Below are 17280 nucleotides of genomic sequence, written 5' to 3' on the forward strand. Positions count from 1 at the left end.
AATGCAGTCGCACCCCGTTGTGTCGAATTTGGATGTGTCGAATTCACGGTTGTCTCGAACTGATTTGGGAGTCTCAAGTATCCAAATTAGGCATTCAATTCCCCTGATGTATCGAACCCCGGATATCTCGAACATTGTTTCCAGGTCCCCACGAGTTCGACACAACAAGATTCAACTGTATATTTTGTAAAGTGTATGTGCTTGTATTTTGAAGGTGTGAATTCTCCCTTCGTAACAGCGACGTTGCACCGATAGACATTATTGTTAACCTGGACGAAGTTCCTTCATACATAACGTGTGGAAGCTACGAAGGAGTTGACTCGTATAACATGCATGAGGCAGAAGCAGGCCCAAATCTTGCCAACAGAGAATTCAAGCTAAATGTTCTGTTTGGCGAGGGTGCCTTTAAGGTAATCATCAAAACTTCTTCCTAGAAATGAAGATGACATAAAAACTATTTTTCATAGGATGTGTTATCCATAAACTTTCACATAATATTTTGTGGAGGCAGTTAATGGGTAATGAGCATACTATATTTTCAAAATGGATTTGGAATTTGGAAATTTCGTCCAAAGAACATTTCAGGGTCCAGCCTGCATTCCTATGTCAGTATTTGAACGATAAGTATTTTCTCATAAATATTCTCCGCTTTAATGATGCAGTTACTTGAAACAGTGGGATGCTGAGCTATTTGAAACCTCTGATCGGGTTCAATCAATTTCTAAAAGTAAACAGAGAAATACTTTATAACTCACGCTGCAGTGAAAAACATATGGAATTCCAATATGTCATGAATACATTGTTTCTTTGCAAAAAGATCAGTAGGAAAGTTAAACTAGGTATCACCTTCCATACCCATGCTTGGTTTGTCTGCTCTGAAGCGCTTGCACTCATCGCCGCACACCCAGGACATGTCAGGGCCGTCATTTTCATGTTTTTTTGCTTCGCCATTATATTGTTTTATTTTTAATTAATCCAATCTCATTGGTTTTGTAATTACGTTGTTATCTTTGTACATTTATCCCACCCTGTGTTCTGTCAACATATCATCAGGTATATATACATATTAACTCTATGCACTTACTCAGTATTCAACTGATGAAGGTGCAAGAAGTAGCTCTGAAACGTCGTCGCAAATAATAAAATAACTGTCATGTGTGCATGATTATTGATAGTTGAAAGTGAATTGGACTTCTGTTGAAAAGATGTTTATAGTGTGATGACAGCCGAATCACAGGATTTCTGGCTTTTTAATGTAACAGTGTCAGTATTCTTTGAATTATTAACAATGCTAACTACTGTTTGACGTTTCAGGTTTTTGTAGATGGCATCAAGCTGTTTACTTTGAGTTATTAACTATGCTAACTACTGTTTGGCGTTTCAGGTTTTTGTAGATGGCATCAAGCTGTTTTCTTTGAATTATTAACTATGCTGACTACTGTTTGACGTTTCAGGTATTTGTAGATGGCATCAAGCTGTTTACTTTGAATTATTAACAATGCTAACTACTGTTTGACGTTTCAGGTTTTTGTAGATGCATCAAGCTGTTTACTTTGAATTATTAACAATGCTAACTACTGTTTGGCGTTTCAGGTATTTGTAGATGGCATCAAGCTGTTTACTTTGAATTATTAACAATGCTAACTACTGTTTGACGTTTGAGGTATTTATAGATGGCATCAAGCTGTTTACTTTGAATTATTAACAATGCTAACTACTGTTTGACGTTTCAGGTGTTTGTAGATGGCATCAAGCTGTTTACTTTGAATTATTAACAATGCTAACTTCTGTTTGACGTTTCAGGTATTTGTAGATGGCATCAAGCTGTTAACTCACAAGGTCCCTTCACAGTTATTGCCTCTTGCAGTCACGGAACTCACAGTTGAGGGAGACGTTCCATTAAAGGCTATCTACATTCAGTAAAAGGCAAGGTACGAAGACATCCTACATCAACATCTAAACAAACATGAAAATATCATTGGTTATGTATTATCCCTTTCCATATTACACTACACCGCACCGCACCGCACCGCACCGCACCGCACCGCACCGCACCGCACCCACCACTCAACACAACACGGCACCGCACCGCACCGCACCGCACCGCACCGCACCGCACCGCACCGCACCCACCACTCAACACAACACCGCACAACAAAACACAACACAACACTACACCACACAACACCACACTACACTACATTACATTACATGCGCTTAGACCATGCTAGCTCTTATTATCTTAATCACTGTGCACTCAATTTCCATCCTCAGCTCCCTGGGGAATATACAACCCAAGCATCCTGTGCGGAACTAGAAGACTAAAAGCGATCTCCATTTCCTCCTACTGGGTACCCATTCCCTACTTGGTGAACAGAGGCATATTTCGAACAAAGCCACTTGCCTACGTCGACACAACAGATGTTACAATATCTATCCATCTGTCATATTGCTCATGGACCATTCAATATTTCTTCGTGACACTTTGTATATGTTAAAGGGAATATGTCTAATCAGGGAACATGAATAATCCCACACATTTCCAGGGGCCTGAGGTTAGCAGCGCTTCGTTATTCGTTTTTCGAATATGGAAAAACAAGCCCGCACCGGGTTCGTTTTTCAAAGGCTGTACATTAAACTACAGTTATGAACCGGGTGCTGGTTTGTTTTTCATTATTCAAAAGTACTGAATAACTAAACAGCTTTTGGATGATGATGTAAGACGAACTTGCTGTCATATATTAAATGGGTTTCAGTGTTTTTGGCCACATTACTGTAGTTGTTGGGACAGAGGCACGGCAATAAAGTTTCATAACTTTGAAATGTTTGACTGCAGAACATTGAACTTTGACTGTTATATATTATGTAATAATTTGCTCGTAGAAATTTGGAACGCAAATCCGCATTGAAAACCTGAGGGATAGTCAGGTCCTTAACATAAAATAGTCCTCAGGACCATTGGAATGCATTTTGAGATGTACGTAGTTCGATCTAAGACAGGGCAGCTATAGTAGATGTGCTTTGGACATCACAAAGTCAGTTCTTCAAACAGGAAACGGAGTCTTTGCATGTGACAGTTACGTCAAGCATAACAGTCGTAAAACCTTGTACAAGTTGGTTGGTTTATTGTTTAACGCCGCACTCAGCAATATTCCAGCTATATGATAGCGGCCTGTAAATAATGGAGTCTGGACCAGACAATCCAGTGATTAATATCATGCGCATCGATCCATGCAATTGGGATCGATGACATGCATCAACCAAGTCAGCGAGCCTGACCATCCGATCCCGTTAGTCGCCTTTTACGACAAGCATAGTCACCTTTTACGGCAAGCATGGGTTGCTGAAGACCTATTCTACCCCGGAATCTTCACGGGTCAGCCTTGTACTAAGTGTGTCCACCACTGACCAGAATGACAACAAGTACATTTCCCCCGATGAGTGAGTGAGTATGGTTTTACGCCGCTTTTAGCAATATTCCAGCAATACCACCAGAAATGGGCTGCACACATTGTACCCATGTCGGAAATCGAACCCGGGTCTTCAACGTGACGAGCGAACGCTGTTACCACTAGGCTACCCGACCGCCCCTTCCCCCGATGAACTTGACGTAATTGCTGCAGATTGTGTCGCCCTGGCTTACGTTGACGTGTACGTTAATTTAGCTCACCTCACAGAAGCTCAATAGGTTTGAGCTTTGGTGACATTAACGGGCAGGCGTTACGTTTATGTTCCGAGCTTTTGGGAAATCAGCAGAGACTCGTACTGTGTAGGAACGAGCTTTGGCATGCTGCGAAATGGCGCTTGGTGCTTTAACAAGATATACTCACCGCTAAAAGAAACGCGAACTTTAGAAATATAGAAGTGTGTACGTTAAGAAGAGATGTTTCCAATGTGTACCACTAAATGGCAAAACTAACAATCAGGCAAGTGTTGCCACGGAATGTCTTCATGCTTATCACGATAATCACGTGATTTCCGAACTTTACACGCTGATCCTGCACAAGACAACTGGTGCATCTCGAGTCATGGATCTGTGACGTCACATGTGATGCGTTCATAATCGTCTGTTCACATAACATAACTGTATGTTCGTTTGAGCATCGACCCAATCTAATATCTAATATGAGTATATTCTTCATACATTAACCAACAGGTATGGTATTCGCGTTTCTTTTGTCGGTGAGTATATGACGGTTCCGCACATCAAGACGCTTTCTCCACTAATTCTGCCGACGTTTTGATACGCATGGATCTTCTCATGTCTCCTTAAAAGAATAGTGATACAGGATATCGCTACTTAACAAATGTTGGGTAAGCCACTGATGAATAATGCAGTTAGTAAACAGTTACGGGCTTGGGACAGTGCAGGGAGTGACCAAGTTTGAGGTTTCGGATGTTGTGATATTTGGATGTGGTGGTGGTATGAGGTTTCCCTCATCTTGCACACTATTTAGTTGTGCCATGCTGTTGATATGCCATCGTGCCTAAAGCCGGGAACTTGTGCTCGAGGAAACATGGAATTGCCTTGTCACTGAGGGGGGTGATTCACCATCTACCAATATCTGATACTATTGCCTTGGCCTGACGATTTTCCAAATTGACTTCGTTAACTGAAAGAGTTGCGAATGAATGGTTTCTGAAAACGATAAGGGTCATAAACTTGACCAAGAAACCTGTGACAAATTTATCTGATTTTCACTTTCCCAATACAATTTACATACTTCAAAGGTAGTCGATAGTTCCCCCTTTTAAAGACAATAAAATCCGTTTTGTGACACTTTATCAGTAAGAGAAGAACATGTAGACTTTCTTTATATATAACAGTGCAAACTGGCATACTTCCAATGAACGAAATTCACTTCTGAAAATACTGTTACAACCAACGCGGTTTTGTTTTGTGAGTTCGAGTCCTGGTACGACCTAATTATGTTTCTAGGTTCGCCAGCACCATACCCTTGCTGGTAAACGTCTAAGACCTGCATCACGTCAGGCTTTCCTCCCACATAAACCTGACACGCCGTGATATAACCGGAATACTTAAGTGCAAATAAAGGGAGAAAATTCATTGTAGACTCTCAAATACACACAAAAATGTTGGTAATAATTATAAACGTGGAAAACCTGCATCAGGTTGGACATTCGTCCCACCTCAAAGTGACCCTACATGATCTACAAGTACAAGTCATAAATAAAATTGCATCGGACATCATTTTGGTCACTGATGCTTGGAAATGTCCTCCACTTTTGTAATGCTTTACTGAGGCCTTGGATGTTGACACATTGCTCAAACAACAGTTGAGCAAGAGTCGTGTGACGCTCTTTGAACTGGCTGAAGAAAGAGCATGCTCGATTGTATCTCAGAAGTTGTGAAATGTAGACAGCAAACGCTTGGGCTGCTTAAATAGTGCTCGCATAAAGGGAAGGTTGCCTATTTGAAGGTGAAGTTATCCCTCGTGTCTTGTAAAGAGTGTTTTGTCACACTGAATCTTTATGCATAGATCTAAATATGAAACAGGAGGCGCCCTCACAGGTCTCCTTCATTTCTAGTTCAGGTGGGTAAATCAGGTAAAGAGAACTTGCTATTTGACTGTTACTTTACGATATCAGACGATCCATATACCTGAAGCTTTAGTTAAACTCCTTGGCCAATTGCCTTGTTTTGAACTTGCCAATCCGAGAATAAATTCCAATTCATATTCATAGAGCATCAGATTGACAAGAAGAGGAGCTTCCTTGGTGACCAGTCGGAGGCCTACGTTGTGCCTAAATCTCCCAATTTAACAAAGATGTTTTTTGTGTGAAAAAGTCCAGTTTGTCATGTATTGTTTTCTTAGTAATCATCATATAACATTTGCTTTATATTTTTACAAATTAAGCGGCGTCAACCCCTACCGACTCACTCGCTCCCTTTAAAAACAACATTTGAACATGTTTCAGTCGAAGTTTTTTTACCACTGACTTCAATAGATGTTACTGACTGACATCAGACTTCCTTTTCGCAAATGAAGTGCGACTTACCATTGAAAGCATAACATGGAACATCATTCCATAAATAATTACTATAGGACCGTCTCATTTCCAGACAATGTTCTCTCCCCTTGTAATTATCAGGCTGATGTGGAGACCAGTTGCTGTAGACCATAGGACGCCGTCCCTCCCACAGCCATCTCCCCTCCAGGTTCAGATCAGTCGCACCAAGCCAGTAACTTTCAGCTGTGAATACCAAATTATTACTAATGTGAAGTTATACCATTATTCAATCATATGGAGGTTGAAAATGTTACCACGTTATTGTAGTAGTAGGTACGCATGTATGCCAATATGTGTTGCAATACACAATACAAAATATTTAAAATGATACAAAATTTCAAATCTTAGCTTTATATGACTTCTAGTAATAATTTGACTTTACAAAAGCACCTTTCAATTTTGAAGCTTTTCCTACAATTTGTGACATACATCCATGTAAGATTTCAGCCACTTTAATGCACTTTGTTATAACTTTTGAGTGTAGCCCGAGTTAAAAACAAAAATTAATATGAACATTTATCATATGGCAAACACGTGTGTTTAACCCCACCCTGAACCCCCTACTGAATTCACCTGAACCAAATTTTATTTCGACATATGGACCTTAATTCCCTAAATGTTTCAATATGGCGGGTGAATTCTAAATGTTTAAAAAAGATAACCTTTTCCCCTTCTGATAGCGTGGCCTCTTAGAAAGTCGTCCTCATCTTTGTTAGCGATGGTTGCCAGGTGGCTCTCCATGTAGCGACAGTAAGCCTGAAATATTATATAAATACACTGACGCTTCGAATGTATTGAATCCACTTGATGCAACTATAATCCAGGCAATTATTGCTAGTATATTACACAGAGTAAGACAAGTAGGGCATTGTTTATCCTCAGTGGCTACGAATGACTTGATGATAAATTCCCACAGGCGTGATTGGTCGCATGTATTTGATACTTAACTGTCATACTTGCCACACACTGGATAGCAACGCCATGTTCCGTGTGTAATAGCTTAGAGCATAGGTGCCTAGAGCATAGTTGTTGTTTTAAGTATTTACATATAATTTATGGACTTTTACAAGCACTCTTATAGTTACACTTTCTCAAACAGGATTAGTGTTTTTGTCCTAACGTTTGCCTTTACCTTCTTTAGGCCCTGCTTTGGAAGTATTTCCAGCTCAGTAATTATATTCTTGAAACATTGCTTTATCATTTCAGATTTTAGACAGGGTTATCTCTACAGCATGGAACTTGTGTTAGGTAAGAGTGAGTGAGTGTGTGATTGTGGTTTTAGGCCGCTTTTAGCAATATTCCAGCAATGTCACGGCGTGGGAAACCAGAAATGGGCTTCCCACATTGCGCCCATGTAGAGAATCGAACCCGGGTCTTCGGCGTGACGAATGAACACTTTAACCACATGGCTACTCCACCGCCCGTTTCAGGTAAGAACAACTACTATCGCTCGCTTCAGCAAATGAACCGTTTATGTTGGAGAACCAATAGCAGGATGCCCTGTGCTGTATAAACCCAAGATGACAAGGCTGTGTACCTGGAAGAACAAGAAAAAAAGTAGTGTCGTTTAGGCAGATACGCACCACGACATTAGATCTCTTGATTAAGAATTAAGAAGGGGAGCCATAAAATGTCCCGATTACCTTGACGGGACGGACGCCTTGTCCACATGACCAAAGAGGGATGCTATATACTTCTCCGTCAACAGAAGGCAAACCCCGAGCCGCGTGGTAGGGTACAGAGCCTTTATTTGCTTAAATGTAACATGAATGTGCTCAGCCCCACGTTGGCCGCCAATGTCACAGCCATAAAGTGAGTGAGTTAATATTTTAAGTCACATCGGCAATATTTCATCCATTTCGTGACTTTCAAATGTTATACATGAATTGCATTTGAAACTAAAAAATCCTGTCGTCAAAGGACCGTACAATAACTAGAATATCACAGGTTTGTTTAAAACTAGTGTTATAGTGCGCAAACTTGCTTAATAATTCATATCAAAATCTATATCTATACTACCAAGTCACACTGCACCTGAATAAATCTTGGAACGCTAGCAGCTCTGATGTCATCATTTATTCTCAATTCTTCCATTCTATTTTAAGGTAAGACATTTTCATGCATTGTTTCAATGGTTGTTTTCATTCATGTTGAATGTGTATTATGTTAATAGTTGAATGCACAATGCTCGTATGCGAGCTCTGCATAAAGTAGCTAAATAACATTTGTATTAGAAGAACTACGACAATGCGCGAAACTGCATTACCGTAATATATCTACAAATACGTCTGTCATTAATGTTGCATTATTTCAGCTGACATTGGTATTGTGAATCATATGTGTTGTCTTTGTTATTGTGCCGTTATTTAAAGTTCCATCCTGATCTATTTGTGTATAATGTAATGGTGATTATTTGATATGTTAAAAGATTGAAGCGAAATGCTTATTGATTTATATTCTGAGTAGTTATGTCATAAGAAACCACGCCGTTATGACAATTATTTGTAATGATATAATTTATGATTATTAGATATGATTATGTGATTAATTGAATTGAAATGTTTATTACACACTGCACCTGAATAAATCTTGGAACGCTAGCAGCTCTGATGTCATCATTTATTCTCAATTCTTCCATTCTATTTTAAGGAAAAATTACTGTGAGACAGCACGTTCTCACTATCTTCAATTGTCCATTTCAATGGGTATCTCAAACGAGTGCGAAACAAGGTCGCAATGTACATATAGCATGCATGCGGCATCGTCGTGTTGTAGTCTTAGTGAGTTGGAAGTGGCAGATATACACACCATGTAGAACTGGATGGTGTTGTTAAGGTGAAGGTCACTTTGTCCCCATTCTTCAGACTTTCACTTACAGACACCTTTCTCTGCAGATACAACATTAACATTGGCAATTAACAGCTGGAAATATGTTGTATAACGAATGTAATATAAAATAAATTAGCTTATGTAAAATCAAGTAAAATTCCTTCTCTCGTGTACTGATAAGGATTGTTTGCTTTCACTCCGAGAAAGTTACTCAATAACATGCGCAAATCTTCAAATACTTGTTGGGGGCACGGGTGGCTCAGTCGTCTAAGGCGCCGCGATTCGCTGTGCAGAGTTGCGTCCCTTGGGCACGCCAGAAACCTATGATTGTGGGTTCGAATCCCGGTTCGCCCCGATTATGTTTCTAGGTTTGTCAGCACCATACCCGTGCTCAAGGGTTTCACCGAAGTCGTAAACGTCTGAGACCTGCATCACTTCGGGCTTTCCTCCCACACTAAGCTGACACGCCGTGATATGACTGGAATACTGTTAAAAACGGCGTTAAACCCAACTCACTCACTCACTCACTCAAATACTTGTTCCTTATCAACGTATGTAATATCAAATACAAAAGGGTTATCTTAAAAATTATGCAGCCACTGAGACCGCCTCATTTGTTTAATCTATAGATCTGTGCATAAAGAGTCATTTCCTTTTCAAATTAGGGATGGAACTAGTCAACTTACTTTATTGTTTTCATTGGTCACATGATTGGTGTGGCATGATCGTCTCCGTATGTTGGTGCCATAAGCCAGCTGAGCAAGGAGGAACGAGCCATTTGGACATTGAAGCTCTTCAGTGGCAGCTGTTCCTACAAAATCAGAATATAATATGACGTAGTTTTTCGGAAAACTTATCCAATTTTACGCCGGGGAACTTACAAAGGTCAAAATGACATGTGTGTAAGCTTTGAATTTAGAAAATATTCCTTACTGAGTGGTCAATTTGAGGTTTCAAATCACATTGACAACCTCTGATTGAAACCACTGATGCGGTGAAATAAGTATCACAAATGTGTTTGTTAGGGCCTACTCTGAATGTCACAAGTTTAAAATAAAACAGAAGCATACCTCATAAATTTTGTATAACGGTAATGTACTGACGACATATGGTGGCTGTCAATGTTACATCTCATAAGGACACAACCGTATATCCCTGTTTCAATAATAATAATAATAATAATAATAATAATAATAATAATAATAATAATGATAATAATAAAAAAAAGTTCTTTTCTAATGTCTTTTTGGCAACATTTTTTATCAGAGACGAAGCAAGGTAAAAGACGGAGGGTCAGTCAGTCCACAAATACTTATGCTGTACCCGTCCTTACGTATTCTTTTGGTGTTTATTGATTGGACGAAACAAGAAATGCAGGGTATTGACACCCTCACACGAAAAGTCATAGATCCCATATCAAAACTCGTGATGAAAACAAAGGCATTCCACAGTTTCCTCAAACGAGGCAAGGGTGTTGGACATTATCTCAATTTCGGTGTTGATTTTGTTGATGGTTCTGTACTGCTGGACGGTATCGGGTTTATGTGCAGTGTGTTTAGAGGATCATCAACCCTGCAGAGTCCTTTGTTTGGGTGAGGTCAGCTGGCCTGAAAAGTGAAACGGAAGGCTTTCTATTTGCTGCTCAGAACCAGTCACTTCCCACTCGAAACCCTCAATGATTGTGTAGCTCGATCATTTTATTACCGTCTTCGCTATGCTTGTAGTTTGACACGACCCAGGATATGTAGAAAGTGTCATGGAAAATGATGAATTTCAAAAGTCTTTGGAATAGGCCCGTTTACAGCCTCAAACGTATCCAGCCCAAAAAATCTTATCTTGTCCTTTTTGATAAATCCAATGAAATCATTGAATTTTCTGTCCCCTTTGACACGAATGTGATTGACAAGATTGAGGAAAAAATATGTGGACCTCGCTTTCGAAATGTCACACTTGTATCCCAAGTACCAAGTTGTCTGACTCCCCATGGTTCTCGGTGCTTTAGGCTTGGTACCTCCCAATCCGTTGACTGACATTGGGAGAGTACCCGGGTTTGCTACCAGGAAAACAGCCCTTCTGACAATCTGGGAAATGCAGAAGGCTGCAGTGTTGGGGAGATTTGACATTCTTGGAAAAGGTCTTGGTAGGTTTGACTGGGCAGCGCATTATTATCCCTAAATTACCTGATTCAGATGTGACTGATGACCCACACATCAGTTCACGACATAAAATACCTATTGTTGGTCTCGAAGATTTTGAGTTTCCAATTCCGACCCCTCTTCTGTCAATGATCTTTGATGGCCCGTTGTATATATTTTGTGTATATCATCACATAATATCCCAATCGCTCAATAATAATTAAGTGACAAAACCCTTTCCATGAGCAATAAAAATCTCTATTGTACGATTCCGACTATATCTATAATGATACCAGGTGTACACGAAAAGTTGAGCGTATCCTCCCGGCACAAACACATGCAGAGGCAAGTCAATTGTTGACCTGAAAAAGTAGGGAACATGTGGACACATTTTTTGTCACTGATGCATCAAATTCGGAAATGTCCTCCACATGTCTTCCATAAAACGTTTTGAAAGCTTTACTGAGGCCTTGAATTTCCAACTGATTGGTAGACGGAATGATTTCCCTGCATTTCCCGTGAGCACATTGTTCCACAAATGAAGGCTTTGGTACGTTGGAGCAGAGAAAGATGTTTAATAACTGCCGCAGTAACATCTCTCTTCAGTAGTGTCAGACCAGTTAACAGACTAAATGATCGACAAAGTCATCCTGATTTATTTCATACAGGTAGTGAACATGATACGTACACATAGAAATATAATCTTTGAAAGTCAGTAAAATCAATCATCAGAATACAGATAAACAATCAGGTTATTTCTCTCCTTTTTGTAAAATATATGTAAACCTTTTACATTTCAATACATTGTATTTAATACTTCATGGCTTACATTAACTTTTGATCAAACAGAAATAAATATTTACATCCGAGTAAACTGGAACGGAAAAAAATGAAATACACTAACACATCAACACGTATTTTCTCAGCTTATATAGTATTTTCACGTTACATTAAACGAATGTGATATGCCTCATATAACATTAACGTTTATGTTGTGTTTTTTTATTTTGATTAATGGCGGTGCCCAATCAAGACGATCTGCTCGATAATCAAGATCTATATTGTGATAAAACGGGTTTTACCTGGCGAAGTGCGCCAAATCACATGAGCACCTTGATTAAAACGTGAAACGACTTGGAAAATATAATAATGTTGACAACGAGTTGGCGGTGCACATGCTTTGCAAATCATGCAATCGACCGAAATCTGTACGACAGTTTACTAACCGGATTTCGATTTCGGTGCTCGAGTTTGATTTGGCTATGCATAGACTCGTTATTCTAGCCAAAATGTTACTCCATAATACCAGCCTAGTTCGGCAAGGGTGGAAACTGGACTTTTATAGTCAGTTAACTCCCTTGACTCGGGAAGATGTAGTCTGTGATGACCCGTTGTATATATTTTGTGTATGTCATCACATAATATCCCACTCGCTCAATAATAACAAAACGACAAAACCCTTTCCATATTCAATAGAAATCTCTGCATCAAGCAGAGTCGATTGTTCGATTCCGACTATATCATGAACATGTGTTTATAAATCACTGTCAAATAGTAATGATACCCAGTGGACACGAAAAGGTGAGCGTAACCTGCCCCGACGGATGCATCCGACATAAAACACATGCAAAAGGCAAGTCAATTGTTCACCTGAAAAAGCACGGGATCATATAGTACAAGACAAAAACAGGAATTGCATCGGACATATTTTTGTCACTGATGCATCAAATTAGGAAATGTCCTCCACATGTCTACCATAAAACGTTTTGAAAGCTTTACTGTGGCCTTGAATTTCAGACAAATTTACCTCTTGTAATGTAACAGGAGCACACACCAGTCATTTGATCGGACTGATTGGTAGACAGAATGATTTCCCTGCATTTCCCGTGAGCACATTGCTGCACAAATGAAGGCTTTGGTACGTTGGAGCAGAGAAAGATGTTGAATAATTGCCGTAGTAACATCTCTCTTCAGTAGTGTCAGACCAGTTAACAGACTAAATGATCGACAAGGTCATCCTGATTTATTTCATACAGGTAGTGAACATGATACGTACATATAGAAATAGTATCTTTGAAAGTCAGTAAATTCAATCATTAAATTTACAAATTAACAGTCAGGTTATTTCTCTTCTTGCCAAAAAATATATGAAAACCTTTCACATTTCAAAACATTTTATTAAATACTTCATGGCTTACATTAACTTACACATCAATACGTATTTTCTCAGCTTATATAGTATTTTTATGTTACATTAAATGAATGTAGTATGCCTCATATAACATTAACGTTTATGTTGTGTGTTTTTATTTTGATTAATGGAGGCTCTTGGCAGGAAGGAACTTTCTTAATTCAGGAGCAATATTTCTGTAGACTTGCTATTGAACTTTGCATTATTTCATATTGATAAGTTTATTCAGCACTCTTATCTGATCCGCATTTTGAGAAAGACAACAGCATAAAAAAAAAACCTACGCAAATTGTATGTGTTATTTTGCGTATTTAGGGACTGAAGTCATTGCAAATAGTGACCATACATACCCATTTCTTTCAAATTTAATACTCCCCACAGAATATTCGGTCTGATATATCCAACATAAACACTATATGACAACTAATGGTAAATTGTTGAGAAACAATTACGAATGTGCTTCAAACCTATACTAAATGGACTCATTTTGACTATTCATCACTATTCAGAAGTTAACAAGGGGGGATTATGAATACAAATAAAAGCGACAAAACTCTTTTTCATATTCAGTTGAAATCTATGCTAATAGCAGAGTCGATTGTACGATTCCAACTATATCATGAGCAGGTGTTTAGGAATCACTATCAAATAGTAATGATACCAGGTGTTCGCGAAAAAGCTAATTGTATCCTGCCCCACCGGTGGCACTCGTCACAAGCACATGTTAAGTCAAGTCACTCGTAGACTTTGATAGATGTATTGTAATATCTTAGTTAATTTTTGATTAGGGATACCATTAAAAGATAATATTGTGTTAATGGAATAGAGGTACTTAGTGATATCAGGCATATATTTCAATCTTAGGTTGTCGTTAATTGGACATATAAACAAAAAGTGGAATTCGTTTTCAATATGGTTTTCGCAGAATGGACAAAAAAGCGACCCCTATGGCACATCAAATCATTTAACCCTAGCCTAAGTTTAATAAATTTGTCTCTAATTTGTCTGTCTGTTATAGTATGCAGGTAAACCTCTGGTCTTAGGCAATATTTAAAGGTTTTATAAACGTCGTAGCGTGCACTGTTATCTAGTGACGACCTCCAGTTTTGAGTAAACATATCAATTGCTACCTGCTTAAAAGAGCTAAGAAAATACATTTGTCTCCAACGCTTTGGTTAAGCCAAACATATCCAAATCCATGAGAGAAGAGTAAATGCTTAATGTTTGATGACCAGGTTACGTAACCAACACTATCACGATAAACAAGCATTTCGTAGCCATTTCTTGGGATTCGTTCCCGCGACATCTGAGTAAACGGTTGGTTGTGTCATGTTACTCAGGTGGTGTAATCCATTGCTATTTTCAAATGGTATCAACTTACGTAGATTCTATGTTGCTGACTGTTGCATAAGCACAAAGGAAATAGTTAGTATCAGAGTATTTAAACTGCCAATCAACGTTACCCCTTGTTAGGACACAGGTGTAGCCCCCCGCTTCCAGTAGACCTGACTGTTCGTCACACTGCATGAACTCCTCACAGTTCCCATCAATGCAGAGGGCGCCAAATGAAGGCCACGGAAAGAGAACAATGTTGAACAACTGCTGCAGCAACATCTCTCACAGAAGCTATGACAGATGCTGGCAAGACAGTATAGTCCAATGAGGTATATATTGATCGAAAATAAGACATCAATAAAACCAATCGTCTTCAAAACACAAAGCAGTAACGTTTGAATAGCTTTGACTTGTCTTCTTTCAGTACAACATGATTGCCATTTGATTTGGAACAAATATAACAATATAATTTACATATTTTATGAACAAGCTATAAAACAATTTTGATTTCTTCTTTGTAAGTTTACATTGTTATTCAGTTATAATGAATCTCTGAGCCAGATCATATATCCCCGGGCCTTCAGGGTGTAAACATTCTTTTGCATTGTAAATATAGTTGTAATGCCCCAGGACATATCCTGTCATATCGGTGGATGATCGTTTCGGTGGTGTCTTAATCGCTTCAGCGCCATGTCACAATTGATCACATGAATATGAGGAAATTTCGGATTCATTCAAGAAAAGGTGAAGCATTTTCCAATCATTTAGTACAGACTTACAGAGTACTTGTCATTTGTCATGGTTGTGTCAATTGTCACTCGTGAAATGACTTGTTAACAGTTTAAATCAAGAACCATTGCCAGTCACCTATGCATGAAGGGTAACACCACCTAAGTCAGTTCTCGAGGCAAGAGTGTTTGAATCTTGTCGATTGTCAAGATCTATGCTTACCTCGCGAAGTGCATCAAATCATTTCAAATCATTTGATTATAAACGTGAAAAGATTTTGAAAATATCTGTCGAGGCCAAGTTGACAGTACCCATGTTTTGCACGTCAACGTCACTCAGTGTTTAGAAGTGGGGTATGGCTCGCCCAGTCGTCTGTGCAGAGTTGCGTCCCTTAGGCACGCCAGAAACCTATGATTGTGGGTATGAATTCCCGTTCGCTCTGATTATATTTCTAGGTCTGTTAGCACCATACCCGTGCTCGTGGGTTTCACGTGGCAAACGTCTGAGACCTGCATGACTTCGGGCTTTCCTCCCACATTAATCTGACTCTCCGTGATATAACTGGAATAATTTCATAAGCGGCGTTAAACCCAACTCACTCACTCACTCATTGTTTATTAGATATCCCCCAGTTTCTGTACGCAACATATTGAGCAATATAACTGGAATCTGACAATAACGTCATGCAGGACTTCATGGTTGGAGTCATATTTTGAGAATATTCTCAATAGCCTCCAATGAAGTTCAAGGTCATCATAAAAAATGAAAATGCATTACTATTCTGGTGGCATGTAAATAATCAAATACGATCCAGGTAAACTGGTAATTTACAGGAAGAACAAAACTACGACTTGTCGACACCAAGAACAATGTTCTACTTGAACATCAAACACCAAAACTGTTCAACTTACTCAGCATACTGTGAGTCCTCTGCCTACAGGTCATATGCAGCCTTTGGTGTTTTTCGGAGCAGCAGGAAATAATGTTTCCAAAGAACAATTGTTACTGAGGATAGACTGTGGATTTGTTTCGGTTCATGTTTGTATGAATAACAAAAACGATGTGCAAAGCGTCTGAATCCACGTAGGTGTCGATTTCTTTCTATTTGATCAGGTATAAATGTCAACTGTGTGGTACTTATAGAGAACCATTCAGATGAAACTGACGAGATATAGAACCTGAAGAACAGAAATCATCCAGGCCATTGATCACCATTTCGTGGAAACAAAAGACCAAACAGATAGATGGGATATTGTCAGATACTAATGCAAAGAAATACATTATGCCACATAAACCTCCAGTGTCCCAGCCACTGCTTCTTCTTGCTATATATTCACAAACAACTGGTGCCTGGACAAAATCATGTGCGTGCGTGCGTGCTTCAATTATTGTCTGAATCAGGTATTACCATTAAAACATCAGAGTTTCAGCAGTTTCCAGGCTGTGGTTTGGTAGAATAACGAGTACAATACAGTATGACGACAACCTGTGCATGCGTGCGTGCGTATGTGCGTGCGTGTGTGCGTGTGTGCGTGTGTTTGTAATATTCAATCAACATTGCTGACTTGACGGATAAGAACATCTCAATCTGGCTTCAATTATTGTCTGAATCAAGTATCACCATTGAAACATCAGAAGTTCAGCAGTCTCCAGACTGTAGTTTAGTAGAATAAAATCCGGGATTGGAAGCTAACTATATACTAATGATGTCATTTGGCATTAGGTTATAGCAATAAGATGGATCAATGCATTGTATATCTATGAATACAATACTGACAATAATGTATTTTTCGACGAATACATTAGATATGAAAATATCAGAGCTACCTATCTTTACGTCTTCACGACCTCAAAACTCTATGAACCTATAGGGCATCAGTCGTCTTTGGTGTTAACATTTCAAAGACAAAGGTACATTTGAAAGTGTAATTTAACAAGTGCAAAGATACACTTACTGCAACAGTATCACAATAGCTAAGCACTATTGCGATGCCCATAATATAGTTTACTGTCCCAAATGGACACCAG

General features: G+C 39.0%; 1 protein-coding gene across 1 annotated transcript; it reads right to left on the bottom strand.

The window, feature by feature from the left end:
- Window positions 1-5934: 5934 nt before the first annotated feature.
- Window positions 5935-14802, bottom strand: LOC125379184 (perlucin-like). The gene is made up of 4 exons (XM_048395403.1): window positions 14652-14802; window positions 9549-9673; window positions 6696-6789; window positions 5935-6216 (listed from the first exon to the last, which is right to left on the bottom strand). Exons 1-4 carry the CDS (start codon window positions 14800-14802, stop codon window positions 5987-5989), a joined length of 600 nt encoding a protein of 199 aa, XP_048251360.1. The 3' UTR covers window positions 5935-5986.
- Between the last annotated feature and the right edge of the window lie 2478 nt (window positions 14803-17280).

The sequence above is a fragment of the Haliotis rufescens genome, unplaced genomic scaffold (genome assembly GCF_023055435.1).
Source record: "Haliotis rufescens isolate VD_foot unplaced genomic scaffold, xgHalRufe1.0.p SCAF_14, whole genome shotgun sequence".
Lineage (NCBI taxonomy): Eukaryota > Metazoa > Mollusca > Gastropoda > Lepetellida > Haliotidae > Haliotis > Haliotis rufescens.

Excerpts from the sequence above, each read along its gene's own strand:
- LOC125379184 (XM_048395403.1), bottom strand. The coding sequence starts at position 14,802 with ATGTTGCTGCAGCAGTTGTTCAACATTGTTCTCTTTCCGTGGCCTTCA. Across the intron at positions 6,790-9,548 it reads TGACCAATGAAAACAATAAA|GCTTACTGTCGCTACATGGA; the intron begins GTAAGTTGACTA and ends ATAATATTTCAG. Across the intron at positions 6,217-6,695 it reads CGCTATCAGAAGGGGAAAAG|CTGAAAGTTACTGGCTTGGT; the intron begins GTTATCTTTTTT and ends TGGTATTCACAG.